The sequence below is a fragment of the Anomalospiza imberbis genome, chromosome 17, assembly GCF_031753505.1.
Source record: "Anomalospiza imberbis isolate Cuckoo-Finch-1a 21T00152 chromosome 17, ASM3175350v1, whole genome shotgun sequence".
Taxonomy (NCBI): domain Eukaryota; kingdom Metazoa; phylum Chordata; class Aves; order Passeriformes; family Viduidae; genus Anomalospiza; species Anomalospiza imberbis.
In genome coordinates this window covers 242855-260682 of record NC_089697.1, presented here as the reverse complement: position 1 = coordinate 260682, position 17828 = coordinate 242855, and the positions used below count along the sequence as shown (strand labels likewise).

The window sequence follows — 17828 nt, the reverse complement described above, 5'->3', positions numbered from 1 at the left end:
AAACCTGCCAACCTCCCTTTGGATGGTCCCTCTCACTCTGTAAAGAAGGACAAGTGCCTCGGGCTACTGCCTGCTTGCCCCGCAACACTAAAATAAAGGTGGCAAGTCTACTCCATGACCTTGCAAGAGTTTAAACTGCAGTCTCTGCATTCAGGTAGTTGTTCTTCAGACAAAAGGGTGGCCTGATTTTTTACAAGTGCTGCTATGAGATGACCATGAGATTTTACTGTGTCACGCAAAGTAGTTCTGAAGCCACATAAATACAGGGTGTCTGGAAGATGATGGACCTTTATGTCCATTATCAAGAGCATTAAAAAGTCAGCAGTCAGCAAGGACAAGAGTCTGTTGTGTCCCCCTGCAGAGAAGCTTGGAAGTGCTGATGAGAGAAGGGCTGTGAGCAGAGGCTGGGCTTTTGCTCGTCGCCCCAGCCTGTTTGGACACAGCTAGCCAGTGTCATAGATCAGGATCAGCAGCTGAAGGTTTGGCTGTTGAGGCCAAGTTGGGCTGGGCTGTCTGTGCTGTGCCAGGCCATAGGGAAGGCCTGGGCAGTCCCTCAGAGGGCCCTGCTCTGCTGTTGAGATGGCACAAATGTGCCTTGCCTGGGCGAATTTCCACGTGGCCCATTTCCCATACTCAGGTGTGGGGATCTTGAGCCACGTTGTCCTGGAATACCCGGCTGTGGGTGTCTGGAGCAAGCAACTCATGTCTCTCCGTATGTGCAACTCATAGGTCAGCAAAGGAGAGCCTGGAATCCAGGCTGATTGCTGCTCAGCAGCAGATATCTCAGCTGGAGACCACCAGGAACCATCTGGAGGCTCAAGTGCTCACAGTCACACAGGCCAAGGAGGTGATAGAAGGTGAGAACCTCGTGTGCTTTGTTTGTGGTGCTGCCCCTGCCTAGAGAACTAAGCACCCTGTAAAGCTGCCTCTGTCCACAGAGCTTCTGAGGAGTGGTGGGGCTTGGTGGCACTGAAAGGGCCTGAGGTCAGTAAAGTCAGTAAAGACTCTGACTCTTGCTGTTGGTCGTGTTTGTAGGAGAAGTGAAGTGCCTGCAAGATGAGCTGGAAGCAGAGAGATCTCTCAGGAGGCAGGAACGGGAAGACACAGCTCAACAGCTCCTGCAGGCAGAGCAGCAGCATCACAAAGGCCTCAGGCTTCAGGGAACTGCTCAGCAACTGGAAATAAAGAAGCTCCTGCAAGACCTGGTAGGGGACAGTACACTTCTGGAGTGTCCAAGCCAGCCCTGTGGGTTGGTTTAGCACAAGCAGAGCCTGAGGGTGTGAAAGGGCAGCAATCCTCTGCCAAGGCCTCCCGCTGCTGGGCCGGGCAGCAGAGGCAGCAGCTTGGACTTGGAGGTGCCTGAGAGCCCCCAGGATGGTGCTGGGACAGTAAATGCAGCCACAGCTTCAGTGAGGGCGTAAGAGGAGTTCCAGAGCAGGTTGGGCAGTGCCCACCCAAAGCGTGGCAGCCCAGGGCAGGATTGTCCCTGAGTCCCACCTGCCACGGAGCAGATGCCAGCGTGGAGCACTTGCCGGCATGGAGCAGATGCCAACAGTGCTGCTGGCTGCAGGCGTGGGAACTCGGTTCCTTTCTTGCTGTGCTTCCATGGTGGACAGAGGGATTAGCTTTGGGCTGGAAGCAAAGGGAACAGGCCCCTTGTCCCTGGTCCTTCAGTCCTTGTGACTGGGGTGTCAGGGAAGGGAAGGTGACACCTCCTTTTCTGAGCACTTGGACTCAACGCTTGGGAAGGTCTTTGCCAACAGAAGAGATTCCACGAGTCTGTGATTCTTGCACCTGCTGAGCCTCCTTTTGAATTCCATGACAGGACACGGTTTCTGGAGTGCTGTTGTCTTTTCCGGTTGGGGGTTGTGGGAGGGATGAAGCTTCACCTTTTTCAGCAGGGAGCTTGCCTGGGACTTCATCTTGCAAATTTCTCCTCCCCTCCTCAGGCAAGTGAGCGCGAAAGGCACCGTGCAGAGATGCAGGAGACGCTGGAGCAATGGGAAAAAGAGAAGGCAGAGAGAGAGCAGGAGCACAAGAAGGTGCTGTTTGAGATGAGGCAGAAAGATGCCACCCTGCTGGCCCAACAAGAAGAACTAAGGAGATTTGAAAATGCCAAGCGACAGGTAATGACTGAGAGAGGAGAACTGGTGTGATTTTTTGCAAGGCTGGAGCTGTGGGAGATGGCAGGACATGGGGCTGTGTGGAGCATGCCCTCCGTGTCTTCTACATTGAACTGGGGGAGGTGAAAGCTGAACGGGGCTGTCTTTGGGACCAGCAATGAGCCCTCTCATAGGAAGCCAGGCAGAAACATCAGCTATCAGCTGAGATCTTTGTGCTGCTCTTGTGCTCTGTTGTTCTAAGATGTACCTCAGGGTACCTTCGCTGTTCTCTTTCCGCTCCCCTTTTGGTGTGTACTGGTAGGTGTTCACAGCCAAAGTGAGTTTGTAGCTCTTTTCTTATGTGGAAACGGGGGGGGGAGGGGGGTGCAGCAGCAACATTGACAAGAGAAAAATCTTTTTAAAGACTTGCCTGGAGTATTTCTGAACAGTAACCCAGAGATGTCTTCTGGGCTGTGTTTTAAGTCACTTCCTGGGAAGCTGTGTTGGCCCCGGGGCAGGCAGTGGCCCAGGGGAGCAGCAGCCGAGTGCTGTGAGAGCACGTGAGCCCATCAGTCTTTGCCTCTGCCACACGGATGCTGCAGGAGAAGTGTGAAGCCCTCTGCTCTTTCCTTCGGTGCAGGTGCTGCTGGAAGAGCAGAAGGAGAAGAGTGCTTTATCAGAGGCACTGCTCCAGACTCAGGGAGAGCTCAGCCGAGCCCACCAGCAGGTCCAGCAGCTCAGGCAGGAGGTGAAAGAGCTGCAAGAGAAGGGGCAGGTAAGTGTGAGTAGGCAGGCAACAGAGGGCAGGGCAGGGACAAGGGCACAAAAGGCAGCTCCTGGGACTGAGGAGGCAAGGGCTGCTTCAGGCCCTGGGAGCACAGAGCCTGGTAAGCTCCAGAGCTCAGCCCCAGGAAGGAAGGCTTGCAGTGGAAGCAGAGCTGGCTAGAGAAGCCAAAAGAAGCAGCTGAAGGAATGGGATTTTGAGGCAGCACGTGGAACAAGCTGAGCCTGAGGGCAGGTCCCAGGAAGTTGCTCTGCATTTTGTTGCCAGACCATCAAGGCAAATCTGCAAGCTGAGCTGCAGGAAGCTCGCAGTGAAGTCCAGGCAGTGCAGAGGAGGCACAAGGAAGAGCTACACGGCCTCAAAGAGGAAATGAATCTGCTCCTTGAGCAGAGGGAGGCTCTACAAAAGCAGGTGAGTGAAACAGCACTGGCATGGCAGCCATGCAGCGAGGGGTCTGTGGCCTTCTTGCTTTTCCATGGCAGAGCAGCAGCTGGTGGGGTGATCCCTGGGGCTGTCTCGGGCTCTGGGGGCTCCATGGCAGCTGCTCTGTAGGACACACAGTGCTCTGCTGAATCTCAGCTGCTGCTCTGGACAGCTGGGCTAGTCCTCTGGGCTGTTGGCCAGCAACCATCAGCATGGATTCCTGCTGGCCTCTCCTTGCCAGCCTTGGTTTGGGAGGTGCTTTTTCAGGTGCCCTTGGTGGTGGGCCACTTAGAGACTGAAACAAGTTGTCCATATCCAGTGTGAATCTGGTGCTCTCAGGACAGGGAGAAATGGAAAGTTGTCCTTTGCCTTTCCTCTCAGCCTGTGCTGTGGCTGACAGTGACAAGCTGTGGCTGCAGCCCCTGACTGCTTTGTTCCCTTTGACTGGAGGTGGGAGAGTTGACATCTCAGCTGGCAGCCTCCCGAGAGTCCCGGGAAACGACTGTCCAGAGAGCCCAGCAAGAGGTGAGGGAGGCCCAGGAAGAGTCCAGGCAGAAGCTGTCGGAGGTTGAACACGTCCAGAAGATCCTGGAGGAGGCAGAAAATCTGAACAAGGAGCTGCAAGTGCATGTGGAGTCCTTGAAGAGGGAAAGGAATCGCTGGGAAGAAGTGGCTCAGCAAAATTCAGAATTGCAGGCTTCGGTGGATGTCCTAGAGAGTGAAAAAGCCAGGTAAATGAAAGCCTGTGGGACTCTGCATTGTGGTGAATGGATTCCCTCTTTGCCCTCTTTGCACCTGCCAGGGGCTCTGGCAGCATTTCCTAAGTGGCAGATTCTGAACTCTCCGTGCAGACACTTCTCCTTGTCTGGATGTTGTCTTTCATTTTCTTTACTTTTAAGACTTCAAACAGAGTTTTTCTGCAGAGAAAGGATTTGGGGGTAGCTCTTTCCCTCTAGGGGGTATTGTGTTTTTAGGTGGGCGTGTTGACACTGCCCGAGCTGCATTGTAAGGAGCTGGATACATCCATCAGCTCCACCTTGGGTCCTGTAACTTGAAGCCTCTGGGATGTGGATCAGCCTGGCCTCTGATGCTTTTTCTGGGCAGAACCATCTGAAGGCCCTGATTGCTGATCTAGGCCAGATTGCCCTCGGAGGCAGCCCAGCAACAAGAGCGGCTCTGTTGCATGGTTCCTCATAAAATGTGCCCCGGTGCCTGGAGGGCGTCTTCATTGCAAGACTTTGTTAGGTTTGTATTCACATTCCCACCTCAAAAAGAAGGTAGGGCATGTAGGCAGGAACTCCCTGTTCTTTCAGGGCCAAAAGCAGAGTAGGCACATGCTGGGCTTTGACTGCAGGGAGAACAAACAGCCAAGTTGTTTAGACAGACCTCATCAGACAGAGGAGTTTTTCCCTGAGGTGCTGCAAGTCCTGAGAGTTTATAAAATCTGATACCGTGTAGCAATGAGTTGCTTGCTTCCCTTCTAGGCTGATAGTGTCTCTGGAGGAGAAGAACCAGCGCCTCAGAACTCTGGAAAAACAGAACCTGCTGCTGAACAATCGCGTATCTCGGTTATTTTCTGCTCTTAAGCAGGCAGAGCAGCTCTGTTCTGAGCATAGAAGACAAAGGCAGGAGCTCAACACCCAGGTAAGCTGTGCAGTGGCATCCTCTTCTCCAGGGACACACAACAGCACCTTTGCCTTGGAGGCCCCAACCTCTTTCCCCTCCCAGCAGCACGCACAGCTGCCGTCTTCTGCCCGGGGCTGCTGCTGCACCCTGAGGCCACAGCTGGATCTGCTGTCTGCTGCCCAAGTTTTGCACCGTTCTCTCCCGGCTCCCAGCAGGAAATCTGGGAGGGGAGCAGCAGCAGACTCCTCTGGAGCCTCTGTGTCCCTCAGTTAGCAGTGTTGTCCCAGACAGAGTTGGTGCCTGTGCCGGGCACTGAGCAATGTGGGGACACAGAGGTGGCTATGGCAGGCTGGGCAGGGCACTTCCAGCGCAGCCATCTCAGCTGCTGTTCAGAGCTGCAGCCTCAAGGATGCCCATTGCCTCCCTTTCCCTCTTTTCTCTACATTGGTCTCCTTTGGAATCCTTGCTTTTCTGCCTTTTGGTTTTGGCATGGTTTTTGCCTGAAATCATTTCTTCTTTGCTGCTCTCCCTGCGGCCCACTCTGCAGCCTCAGGAGCAGCCCTGTCCCTGAGGCTCTGTGCATCCATCTTCCAGATCCAGGCCAAGCTGCTGGCAGAGATAGAGCAGACAGCTCACCAGGCAACTCAAGAGAAGCAGCTGCTGGAAACTGAGGTGTCTGAGCTGCGTGTGAGGCTCCAGAGCTCTGAGGAAAGAGCAGAGGCCATGGCCATACAGTGTAAGGACGTGGAGCTGGAGCTGAGGAAGACACAGACTCAGAGGGACCATCTCAGAGCCCACAATCAGGAGCTGCTGAAACAGCTGGAGCAAAGTGAGCAAGGTACAGCTTCTCCTCTCCCACCCACTGCCCCATCCTGCCTCACCTGCGGGGATCTCGCTGATGGCTCGCAGAGGAAAAGTGCCCAGAGATGGCAGAGGGAAAAACAACCAGCAGGAGATTTATCCATCCAAGTGCCAGTGAAAGCTTTTTCTTGAGAAAGATGCTGTGGCTGGCAGTGCCATCCGGCTGTGCCATGGCTGATCCCGTGCACAGCTGGAGCCTTCCAGGTGCCGTGTCTGTGCTGAGGAGCTGTAGCTGGATGCCTCAGCTCGATTCCCCCAAACTCCAGGCCCTGCCAGAGCCTCCAGGCTACTGGCCTCTCTGGAGCAGGGCTGCACAGGCATCCCCTCTCCTTTGTCTCTCTTGGATTGCTCACTCTGCACAAGGCCAAGAGCAAACACACTTTCCCGTCCCTCTGAACATTTCCCCTTTCATTCCTGCTTTTTTCTCTGCCTGCAAATTTCCTTCATTTCTGTCAGCTTTGGAGCCCTTGTGGGCTCAGGGCCTGGCACACTGACGCAGGCAGAGAAGACACTGCTGTTGTCTCTGCAGGATGCACATCAGTTTGCCTTTGCTTTGCTTTTCCCCTTCTCCTTTCTCCTGTTCCTTCCCCCTCCCTGCTGCAGATTTGTGGGAGGCAGCAGTCAAGCACACCTCTCGAGAAACTGCCCTGGAGAAAGAGGCCTGTGAAAGGCAGGAAGAGGCTGTGACTCTTCGTCAGGAGGTGGCATCTCTGCAGAGGAAATTGGAGAGCCTGCAGAAGGAAAGGATCGATGTGCTGGTGAGATTGGCAGATGCCACAAAGGGCCATTTCCTAGCTGTGTTTGCACATTCAGTTAATAGTTCTAAGGAGCACCTTTTTCCAATTAAACTTCTCCAACTGCGTTCTTCTGAATAAGGAGGAGAAGATGTTGTAGTCATGTCAAAGCCAGTTAATGCTGAGCCTGCTGATTTTCCTCCATGCTGGGCTTCTGTGCCCTAGAAGCTTTAGTCCTCAATGTCCACACTGCCTCTATGGACATTGCATGCTTTGGGGAATTCCTCGTGTCCAAACCCACGTCCAGATTCCTAAATATCTGGATCTGGAAGGAGGGGTGAGAAGACCAAGTTTGCTGTGAATAGAAAGGTGTTTGGCCTTGGCCATCTGAGAGCAGCCAGTGGGGAGAGAAGAGAGGAAAGCCAAGTGCTGATCCACACCAGGACGTGTGCCTGCAAGGGGAGAACTCGTCCTGAGTGGCAGCAGAGGATGACAGAGGGATCTGGCCATTGCTGCTCCAAGAGAGGGCAGTGGGGCTCTCGGGGATGGAGCCATGGAAACTCTACACAGCAGAGCTGGAAAACCACTGCTGTCAGCCCAAGCCCAGGGAAGGAAATGCTGGCGATGTTTGCTCTTCCCTTCCTCCCTGATGGAGAGCACATCCTCGTGGCACTGCCTAAATCCTGCTTAGCATGGACTTGAAATCCTGGCTGCAGTTCTGGCAGCTCCTCCCCAGAGGAGCACTGGAGTGGGGCTGCAAGAGCTTGGGGAAGGGCAGAAAGGAAGCTGGGACAGGCTGAGGGAAGGAGCGGTATCAAGGGGGGAAGACCAGCAAAGGTCTGCAGCATCCCGAGGGGCAGAGAGAGAGGGGCAGCCAGTGCCTGCCCCTGCAGCAGGAGTCCAGATCTGGTCTGAAAAGCAAACCGAGGGGGTGAATGAGTGACCCTTTTTCTCCCTGTTTTGGCAGCATGGACAGGAATTGAACCAGCAGCACATGAGAGATGTGGAAGAGAAGAATGAAATGCATGCAGATGAGTTAAGATATCATAAGGAAAATACTCAAGAATGGGAAGTGGAGAGAGAAGGCGAGCAGGAAGAGTTGGAGCATGGGGCTGCTTCTTTGAAGAAATGGAGAGAGAACACCCAAGTACTGAGTGCTGCACTGAAGAAAAGTGAAATTGCCAAAGGGACTCTGATGAAACACTTGTACATCCTGATGGGAAAGTCTGGTATCCAGGAAGGCACTGGCATTGACCTTCAGTCCACTCCAGGGTCCCTGAATTATTCCAGTGCTGTTTCCCATGAGGAGGTGGGTCTCTATCCCTGTCAGTCCAGGCCTGCTTGGGTAAAGCAGCCCGGGCTGCAGCAGGCAGCCTTGTCTGTCTGCCTGGCTCCAGCCAGAGACCATTGACTGCCAGATTGTTTCCTGGCTCGCCCAGAAAGACTGCTCCAGCTCTGGAGCTTACTGTTCCAATCTGCTCCAGGCCAAAAGCTGGGCATGGGGAGCTGCTTTTCCTGTGCCCATGCAACAAATGGGGCTTTGGATTTGGTGTGGGAAGTAATGCAGCAGGTGAGCAGAGGGATGGACTAAACTGAGTGATGGACTAAAGTGGACCAATGGCTGAAAATCAGCTGCACTCCTGGTGCTTAGAGTAAATGGTATTGCCAGTTGTAGAAGATGCAGTATTTTTGGGTGACAACACGGAGTTTGGAGTGGGGATGTTTGTTGGGAAGGAGCTGTCTGGTCCCAGGCAAGCCAGCAGGGCCTGACACAGCACTTCCAAGGTAACAGTGCCAGAGGCTTTTGGCAGCCCCGGCTATCAGAGCTGCATAGGGCAGATGCTGTGAAACTTTGAGCCCAGAGCACAGGTGCTCCTTGTCCTCTGGCTGCCTGTGAGGTGCCACTGGCTGGCTCTGCACAGGCCTCCCGAGGAAGGGCTCGAGCTGTACCTTGTCCCACTTCCAGGTTTCCCAGGAGCAAGATTCATCGAGCTGCTCTCTGGAGCAGCTGGGCCCGGAATCCTCTGGCCAAGGGCACGCACTGGCCCAGGTGTGCCGAGAGCAGGAGCTGCTGGGCCAGAAGGCTGACCTTGAGGGCCGACTGGCAGCCATGGAGTGGCTCCAACAAGACCTTTCCAGGCAGCTGGAGGAGACCAGGTAAAGGCAGGGAGCAGAACCTTTTCAGATCTATTTACATTCCATGGACAGAATATGGAAGAGTCCCAAGAACAAAAATATGCCACAATGTGAAGGTTCTTTTTCTGACACCTAAAGCCAGCAAAGCTCTCTTGGGCTCCTGTTTGTGCTGCCGAGCACACTCCTGTGGGAAGTCCAAAGCAATCCACCCAGCCCTGAACAGAGTAGTAGGTAAACCATGCAGATGCTGAGTGAAACCTCAGGTTTCTCTTGGCTTTGGTTTCTTCTTCTGGGCATTGAACGTCCCTCATTCCTTAGCAAGTAGCTTGACATGATCCTGATCTTCAGAACTGAAGCTTCGTCTTCAGCATTCCAGGCTCCGACCTTGGCACGTTGGAAGTAGCACACTGCCATTCAGGGGGAAGCCAGAGGCTCCTGCTGAAAATCTTGAGGGCTTTCTGCTTCCAAGCACACTCTTGAGAAGTGTGGGACAGGCCCTAGAGCTGGCTGGAGAGCAGCAGGGAAAGCTCTTTGGAATTCTCAACAGCCTCTGGGGATTCTTGCTGATTGTTGATGGGCACCCAGCTGCCAAACCTGCCAACCTCCCTTTGGATGGTCCCTCTCACTCTGTAAAGAAGGACAAGTGCCTCGGGCTACTGCCTGCTTGGCCCACAACACTAAAATAAAGGTGGCAAGTCTACTCCATGACCTTGCAAGAGTTTAAACTGCAGTCTCTGCATTCAGGTAGTTGTTGTTCAGACAAAAGGGCGTCCTGATTTTTTACAAGTGCTGCTATGAGATGACCATGAGATTTTACCGTGTCACGCAAAGTAGTTCTGAAGCCACATAAATACAGGGTGTCTGGAAGATGATGGACCTTTATGTCCATTATCAAGAGCATTAAAAAGTCAGCAGTCAGCAAGGACAAGAGTCTGTTGTGTCCCCCTGCAGAGAAGCTTGGAAGTGCTGATGAGAGAAGGGCTGTGAGCAGAGGCTGGGCTTTTGCTCGTCGCCCCAGCCTGTTTGGACACAGCTAGCCAGTGTCATAGATCAGGATCAGCAACTGAAGGTTTGGCTGTTGAGGCCAAGTTGGGCTGGGCTGTCTGTGCTATGTCAGGCCATAGGGAAGGCCTGGGCAGTCCCTCAGAGGGCCCTGCTCTGCTGTTGAGATGGCACAAATGTGCCTTGTCTGGGCGAGTTTCCACGTGGCCCATTTCCCATACTCAGGTGTGGGGATCTTGAGCCACGTTGTCCTGGAATACCCAGCTGTGGGTGTCTGGAGCAAGCAACTCATGTCTCTCCGTATGTGCAACTCATAGGTCAGCAAAGGAGAGCCTGGAATCCAGGCTGAGTGCTGCTCAGCAGCAGATATCTCAGCTGGAGACCACCAGGAACCATCTGGAGGCTCAAGTGCTCACAGTCACACAGGCCAAGGAGGTGATAGAAGGTGAGAACCTCGTGTGCTTTGTTTGTGGTGCTGCCCCTGCCTAGAGAACTAAGCACCCTGTAAAGCTGCCTCTGTCCACAGAGCTTCTGAGGAGTGGTGGGGCTTGGTGGCACTGAAAGGGCCTGAGGTCAGTAAAGTCAGTAAAGACTCTGACTCTTGCTGTTGGTCGTGTTTGTAGGAGAAGTGAAGTGCCTGCAAGATGAGCTGGAAGCAGAGAGATCTCTCAGGAGGCAGGAACGGGAAGACACAGCTCAACAGCTCCTGCAGGCAGAGCAGCAGCATCATGAAAGCCTCAGGCTTCAGGGAACTGCTCAGCAACTGGAAATAAAGAAGCTCCTGCAAGACCTGGTAGGGGACAGTACACTTCTGGAGTGTCCAAGCCAGCCCTGTGGGTTGGTTTAGCACAAGCAGAGCCTGAGGGTGTGAAAGGGCAGCAATCCTCTGCCAAGGCCTCCCGCTGCTGGACCGGGCAGCAGAGGCAGCAGCTTGGACTTGGAGGTGCCTGAGAGCCCCCAGGATGGTGCTGGGACAGTAAATGCAGCCACAGCTTCAGTGAGGGCGTAAGAGGAGTTCCAGAGCAGGTTGGGCAGTGCCCACCCAAAGCGTGGCAGCCCAGGGCAGGATTGTCCCTGAGTCCCACCTGCCACGGAGCAGATGCCAGCGTGGAGCACTTGCCGGCATGGAGCAGATGCCAACAGTGCTGCTGGCTGCAGGCGTGGGAACTCGGTTCCTTTCTTGCTGTGCTTCCATGGTGGACAGAGGGATTAGCTTTGGGCTGGAAGCAAAGGGAACAGGCCCCTTGTCCCTGGTCCTTCAGTCCTTGTGACTGGGGTGTCAGGGAAGGGAAGGTGACACCTCCTTTTCTGAGCACTTGGACTCAACGCTTGGGAAGGTCTTTGCCAACAGAAGAGATTCCACGAGTCTGTGATTCTTGCACCTGCTGAGCCTCCTTTTGAATTCCATGACAGGACACGGTTTCTGGAGTGCTGTTGTCTTTTCCGGTTGGGGGTTGTGGGAGGGATGAAGCTTCACCTTTTTCAGCAGGGAGCTTGCCTGGGACTTCATCTTGCAAATTTCTCCTCCCCTCCTCAGGCAAGTGAGCGCGAAAGGCACCGTGCAGAGATGCAGGAGACGCTGGAGCAATGGGAAAAAGAGAAGGCAGAGAGAGAGCAGGAGCACAAGAAGGTGCTGTTTGAGATGAGGCAGAAAGATGCCACCCTGCTGGCCCAACAAGAAGAACTAAGGAGATTTGAAAATGCCAAGCGACAGGTAATGACTGAGAGAGGAGAACTGGTGTGATTTTTTGCAAGGCTGGAGCTGTGGGAGATGGCAGGACATGGGGCTGTGTGGAGCATGCCCTCCGTGTCTTCTACATTGAACTGGGGGAGGTGAAAGCTGAACGGGGCTGTCTTTGGGACCAGCAATGAGCCCTCTCATAGGAAGCCAGGCAGAAACATCAGCTATCAGCTGAGATCTTTGTGCTGCTCTTGTGCTCTGTTGTTCTAAGATGTACCTCAGGGTACCTTCGCTGTTCTCTTTCCGCTCCCCTTTTGGTGTGTACTGGTAGGTGTTCACAGCCAAAGTGAGTTTGTAGCTCTTTTCTTATGTGGAAACGGGGGGGGGGAGGGGGGTGCAGCAGCAACATTGACAAGAGAAAAATCTTTTTAAAGACTTGCCTGGAGTATTTCTGAACAGTAACCCAGAGATGTCTTCTGGGCTGTGTTTTAAGTCACTTCCTGGGAAGCTGTGTTGGCCCCGGGGCAGGCAGTGGCCCAGGGGAGCAGCAGCCGAGTGCTGTGAGAGCACGTGAGCCCATCAGTCTTTGCCTCTGCCACACGGATGCTGCAGGAGAAGTGTGAAGCCCTCTGCTCTTTCCTTCGGTGCAGGTGCTGCTGGAAGAGCAGAAGGAGAAGAGTGCTTTATCAGAGGCACTGCTCCAGACTCAGGGAGAGCTCAGCCGAGCCCACCAGCAGGTCCAGCAGCTCAGGCAGGAGGTGAAAGAGCTGCAAGAGAAGGGGCAGGTAAGTGTGAGTAGGCAGGCAACAGAGGGCAGGGCAGGGACAAGGGCACAAAAGGCAGCTCCTGGGACTGAGGAGGCAAGGGCTGCTTCAGGCCCTGGGAGCACAGAGCCTGGTAAGCTCCAGAGCTCAGCCCCAGGAAGGAAGGCTTGCAGTGGAAGCAGAGCTGGCTAGAGAAGCCAAAAGAAGCAGCTGAAGGAATGGGATTTTGAGGCAGCACGTGGAACAAGCTGAGCCTGAGGGCAGGTCCCAGGAAGTTGCTCTGCATTTTGTTGCCAGACCATCAAGGCAAATCTGCAAGCTGAGCTGCAGGAAGCTCGCAGTGAAGTCCAGGCAGTGCAGAGGAGGCACAAGGAAGAGCTACACGGCCTCAAAGAGGAAATGAATCTGCTCCTTGAGCAGAGGGAGGCTCTACAAAAGCAGGTGAGTGAAACAGCACTGGCATGGCAGCCATGCAGCGAGGGGTCTGTGGCCTTCTTGCTTTTCCATGGCAGAGCAGCAGCTGGTGGGGTGATCCCTGGGGCTGTCTCGGGCTCTGGGGGCTCCATGGCAGCTGCTCTGTAGGACACACAGTGCTCTGCTGAATCTCAGCTGCTGCTCTGGACAGCTGGGCTAGTCCTCTGGGCTGTTGGCCAGCAACCATCAGCATGGATTCCTGCTGGCCTCTCCTTGCCAGCCTTGGTTTGGGAGGTGCTTTTTCAGGTGCCCTTGGTGGTGGGCCACTTAGAGACTGAAACAAGTTGTCCATATCCAGTGTGAATCTGGTGCTCTCAGGACAGGGAGAAATGGAAAGTTGTCCTTTGCCTTTCCTCTCAGCCTGTGCTGTGGCTGACAGTGACAAGCTGTGGCTGCAGCCCCTGACTGCTTTGTTCCCTTTGACTGGAGGTGGGAGAGTTGACATCTCAGCTGGCAGCCTCCCGAGAGTCCCGGGAAACGACTGTCCAGAGAGCCCAGCAAGAGGTGAGGGAGGCCCAGGAAGAGTCCAGGCAGAAGCTGTCGGAGGTTGAACACGTCCAGAAGATCCTGGAGGAGGCAGAAAATCTGAACAAGGAGCTGCAAGTGCATGTGGAGTCCTTGAAGAGGGAAAGGAATCGCTGGGAAGAAGTGGCTCAGCAAAATTCAGAATTGCAGGCTTCGGTGGATGTCCTAGAGAGTGAAAAAGCCAGGTAAATGAAAGCCTGTGGGACTCTGCATTGTGGTGAATGGATTCCCTCTTTGCCCTCTTTGCACCTGCCAGGGGCTCTGGCAGCATTTCCTAAGTGGCAGATTCTGAACTCTCCGTGCAGACACTTCTCCTTGTCTGGATGTTGTCTTTCATTTTCTTTACTTTTAAGACTTCAAACAGAGTTTTTCTGCAGAGAAAGGATTTGGGGGTAGCTCTTTCCCTCTAGGGGGTATTGTGTTTTTAGGTGGGCGTGTTGACACTGCCCGAGCTGCATTGTAAGGAGCTGGATACATCCATCAGCTCCACCTTGGGTCCTGTAACTTGAAGCCTCTGGGATGTGGATCAGCCTGGCCTCTGATGCTTTTTCTGGGCAGAACCATCTGAAGGCCCTGATTGCTGATCTAGGCCAGATTGCCCTCGGAGGCAGCCCAGCAACAAGAGCGGCTCTGTTGCATGGTTCCTCATAAAATGTGCCCCGGTGCCTGGAGGGCGTCTTCATTGCAAGACTTTGTTAGGTTTGTATTCACATTCCCACCTCAAAAAGAAGGTAGGGCATGTAGGCAGGAACTCCCTGTTCTTTTAGGGCCAAAAGCAGAGTAGGCACATGCTGGGCTTTGACTGCAGGGAGAACAAACAGCCAAGTTGTTTAGACAGACCTCATCAGACAGAGGAGTTTTTCCCTGAGGTGCTGCAAGTCCTGAGAGTTTATATAATCTGATACCGTGTAGCAATGAGTTGCTTGCTTCCCTTCTAGGCTGATAGTGTCTCTGGAGGAGAAGAACCAGCGCCTCAGAACTCTGGAAAAACAGAACCTGCTGCTGAACTATCAGGTGTCTCAGTATCACTCTGCTCTTCAGCAGGCAGAGCAGCTCTCTTCTCACCGCGCTGGACAACTGCGGGAGCTCAACACCCAGGTAAGCTGTGCAGTGGCATCCTCTTCTCCAGGGACACACCACAGCACCTTTGCCTTGGAGGCCCCAACCTCTTTCCCCTCCCAGCAGCACGCACAGCTGCCGTCTTCTGCCCGGGGCTGCTGCTGCACCCTGAGGCCGAGGCTGGATCTGCTGTCTGCTGCCCAAGTTTTGCACCGTTCTCTCCCGGCTCCCAGCAGGAAATCTGGGAGGGGAGCAGCAGCAGACTCCTCTGGAGCCTCTGTGTCCCTCAGTTAGCAGTGTTGTCCCAGACAGAGTTGGTGCCTGTGCCGGGCACTGAGCAATGTGGGGACACAGAGGTGGCTATGGCAGGCTGGGCAGGGCACTTCCAGCGCAGCCATCTCAGCTGCTGTTCAGAGCTGCAGCCTCAAGGATGCCCATTGCCTCCCTTTCCCTCTTTTCTCTACATTGGTCTCCTTTGGGATCCTTGCTTTTCTGCCTTTTGGTTTTGGCATGGTTTTTGCCTGAAATCATTTCTTCTTTGCTGCTCTCCCTGCGGCCCACTCTGCAGCCTCAGGAGCAGCCCTGTCCCTGAGGCTCTGTGCATCCATCCTCCAGATGCAGGCCCTGCAGGACACAGTGCTGCAGATGGAGGCTTCCCAAACAACTCGAAAGAAGCAGCTGCTGCAGACGTTTGAGGAGTCTCGAGCAGGCGAATGGGCTTTGAGGGACTCTGTGGACGTGCTGGAGGCTGAGGTGTCTGAGCTGCGTGTGAGGCTCCAGAGCTCTGAGGAAAGAGCAGAGGCCATGGCCATACAGTGTAAGGACGTGGAGCTGGAGCTGAGGAAGACACAGGCTCAGAGGGACCATCTCAGAGCCCACAATCAGGAGCTGCTGAAACAGCTGGAGCAAAGTGAGCAAGGTACAGCTTCTCCTCTCCCACCCACTGCCCCATCCTGCCTCACCTGCGGGGATCTCGCTGATGGCTCGCAGAGGAAAAGTGCCCAGAGATGGCAGAGGGGAAAAACAACCAGCAGGAGATTTATCCATCCAAGTGCCAGTGAAAGCTTTTTCTTGAGAAAGATGCTGTGGCTGGCAGTGCCATCCGGCTGTGCCATGGCTGATCCCGTGCACAGCTGGAGCCTTCCAGGTGCCGTGTCTGTGCTAAGGAGCTTTAGGAGGATGCCTCAGCTCGATTCCCCCAAACTCCAGGCCCTGCCAGAGCCTCCAGGCTACTGGCCTCTCTGGAGCAGGGCTGCACAGGCATCCCCTCTCCTTTGTCTCTCTTGGATTGCTCACTCTGCACAAGGCCAAGAGCAAACACCCTTTCCTGTCCCTCTGAACCTTGCCCCTTTCATTCCTGCTTTTTTCTCTGCCTGCAAATTTCCTTCATTTCTGTCAGATTTGGAGCCCTTGTGGGCTCAGGGCCTGGCACACTGAGGCAGGCAGAGAAGACAGTGCTGTTGTCTCTGCAGGATGCACATCAGTTTGCCTTTGCTTTGCTTTTCCCCTTCTCCTTTCTCCTGTTCCTTCCCCCTCCCTGCTGCAGATTTGTGGGAGGCAGCAGTCAAGCACACCTCTCGAGAAACTGCCCTGGAGAAAGAGGCCTGTGAAAGGCAGGAAGAGGCTGTGACTCTTCGTCAGGAGGTGGCATCTCTGCAGAGGAAATTGGAGAGCCTGCAGAAGGAAAGGATGGATGTGCTGGTGAGATTGGCGGATGCCACAAAGGGCCATTTCCTAGCTGTGTTTGCACATTCAGTTAATAGTTCTAAGGAGCACCTTTTTCCAGTTAAACTTCTCCAACTGCGTTCTTCTGAATAAGGAGGAGAAGATGTTGTAGTCATGTCAAAGCCAGTTAATGCTGAGCCTGCTGATTTTCCTCCATGCTGGGCTTCTGTGCCCTAGAAGCTTTAGTCCTCAATGTCCACACTGCCTCTATGGACATTGCATGCTTTGGGGAATTCCTCGTGTCCAAACCCACGTCCAGATTCCTAAATATCTGGATCTGGAAGGAGGGGTGAGAAGACCAAGTTTGCTGTGAATAGAAAGGTGTTTGGCCTTGGCCATCTGAGAGCAGCCAGTGGGGAGAGAAGAGAGGAAAGCCAAGTGCTGATCCACACCAGGACGTGTGCCTGCAAGGGGAGAACTCGTCCTGAGTGGCAGCAGAGGATGACAGAGGGATCTGGCCATTGCTGCTCCAAGAGAGGGCAGTGGGGCTCTCGGGGATGGAGCCATGGAAACTCTACACAGCAGAGCTGGAAAACCACTGCTGTCAGCCCAAGCCCAGGGAAGGAAATGCTGGCGGTGTTTGCTCTTCCCTTCCTCCCTGATGGAGAGCACATCCTCGTGGCACTGCCTAAATCCTGCTTAGCATGGACTTGAAATCCTGGCTGCAGTTCTGGCAGCTCCTCCCCAGAGGAGCACTGGAGTGGGGCTGCAAGAGCTTGGGGAAGGGCAGAAAGGAAGCTGGGACAGGCTGAGGGAAGGAGCGGTATCAAGGGGGGAAGACCAGCAAAGGTCTGCAGCATCCCGAGGGGCAGAGAGAGAGGGGCAGCCAGTGCCTGCCCCTGCAGCAGGAGTCCAGATCTGGTCTGAAAAGCAAACCGAGGGGGCGAATGAGTGACCCTTTTTCTCCCTGTTTTGGCAGCATGGACAGGAATTGAACCAGCAGCACATGAGAGATGTGGAAGAGAAGAATGAAATGCATGCAGATGAGTTAAGATATCATAAGGAAAATACTCAAGAATGGGAAGTGGAGAGAGAAGGCGAGCAGGAAGAGTTGGAGCATGGGGCTGCTTCTTTGAAGAAATGGAGAGAGAACACCCAAGTACTGAGTGCTGCACTGAAGAAAAGTGAAATTGCCAAAGGGACTCTGATGAAACACTTGTACATCCTGATGGGAAAGTCTGGTATCCAGGCAGGCACTGGCATTGACCTTCAGTCCACTCCAGGGTCCCTGAATTATTCCAGTGCTGTTTCCCATGAAGAGGTGGGTCTCTATCCCTGTCAGTCCAGGCCTGCTTGGGTAAAGCAGCCCGGGCTGCAGCAGGCAGCCTTGTCTGTCTGCCTGGCTCCAGCCAGAGACCATTGACTGCCAGATTGTTTCCTGGCTCGCCCAGAAAGACTGCTCCAGCTCTGGAGCTTACTGTTCCAGTCTGCTCCAGGCCAAAAGCTAGGCATGGGGAGCTGCTTTTCCTGTGCCCATGCAACACATGGGGGTTTGGATTTGGTGTGGGAAGTAATGGAGCAGGTGAGCAGAGGGATGCACTAAACCCAGCTGAGTTTTGTACTGAGAGGGCTGAAGAGCAGCTGCACTGCTGGTGCTTCGAGGATGCTTCCTGAGATGGAGATTCCTGAGGGACAGCTTCTGTGGTGTTTGAAATATGGGCATCATCTCCTCTCTAAATACCCTGCAGGCTGTTGGAGCACAAGTGGAACAGCTGTTACGTGGCTCAGGGACCATCCTGGAATCCAAGCAACCAATTGCATCACTAGAAGAGGAGAAGAGAGAGAGGCCTGAATTAACCACTGAGCCCAGAAGTGGCGAGCGGGTAAATTGGGCTTTCACTGCCTCTGCCGAGCCTCAGGCTCCTCTGGAACTTGGCACGTTAGCCCAGGCAGTGCTTTGGAGACCTCTGCTTGTTTCCTTGCCTCTCCCTG

The 17828-nt window shown here is 54.2% G+C and overlaps 1 protein-coding gene across 1 annotated transcript in view; it reads left to right on the top strand.

The window, feature by feature from the left end:
• Positions 1-16008, top strand: part of LOC137484399 (centrosome-associated protein CEP250-like) — a 28067-nt gene extending 12059 nt beyond the window's left edge. The window contains exons 8-30 of the mRNA XM_068208273.1: positions 730-857; positions 1036-1205; positions 1950-2126; positions 2425-2439; positions 2743-2877; positions 3154-3297; positions 3760-4040; positions 4794-4953; positions 5530-5773; positions 6400-6554; positions 7498-7839; positions 8497-8687; positions 9986-10113; positions 10292-10461; positions 11206-11382; positions 11681-11695; positions 12000-12134; positions 12411-12554; positions 13017-13297; positions 14051-14210; positions 14787-15090; positions 15718-15872; positions 15928-16008. Of these exons, the coding sequence (XP_068064374.1) occupies positions 730-857; positions 1036-1205; positions 1950-2126; positions 2425-2439; positions 2743-2877; positions 3154-3297; positions 3760-4040; positions 4794-4953; positions 5530-5773; positions 6400-6554; positions 7498-7839; positions 8497-8687; positions 9986-10113; positions 10292-10461; positions 11206-11382; positions 11681-11695; positions 12000-12134; positions 12411-12554; positions 13017-13297; positions 14051-14210; positions 14787-15090; positions 15718-15872; positions 15928-16008 (3892 nt within the window). The remainder of the gene's footprint in view (positions 1-729; positions 858-1035; positions 1206-1949; positions 2127-2424; positions 2440-2742; positions 2878-3153; positions 3298-3759; positions 4041-4793; positions 4954-5529; positions 5774-6399; positions 6555-7497; positions 7840-8496; positions 8688-9985; positions 10114-10291; positions 10462-11205; positions 11383-11680; positions 11696-11999; positions 12135-12410; positions 12555-13016; positions 13298-14050; positions 14211-14786; positions 15091-15717; positions 15873-15927) is intronic.
• Positions 16009-17828: the final 1820 nt, after the last annotated feature.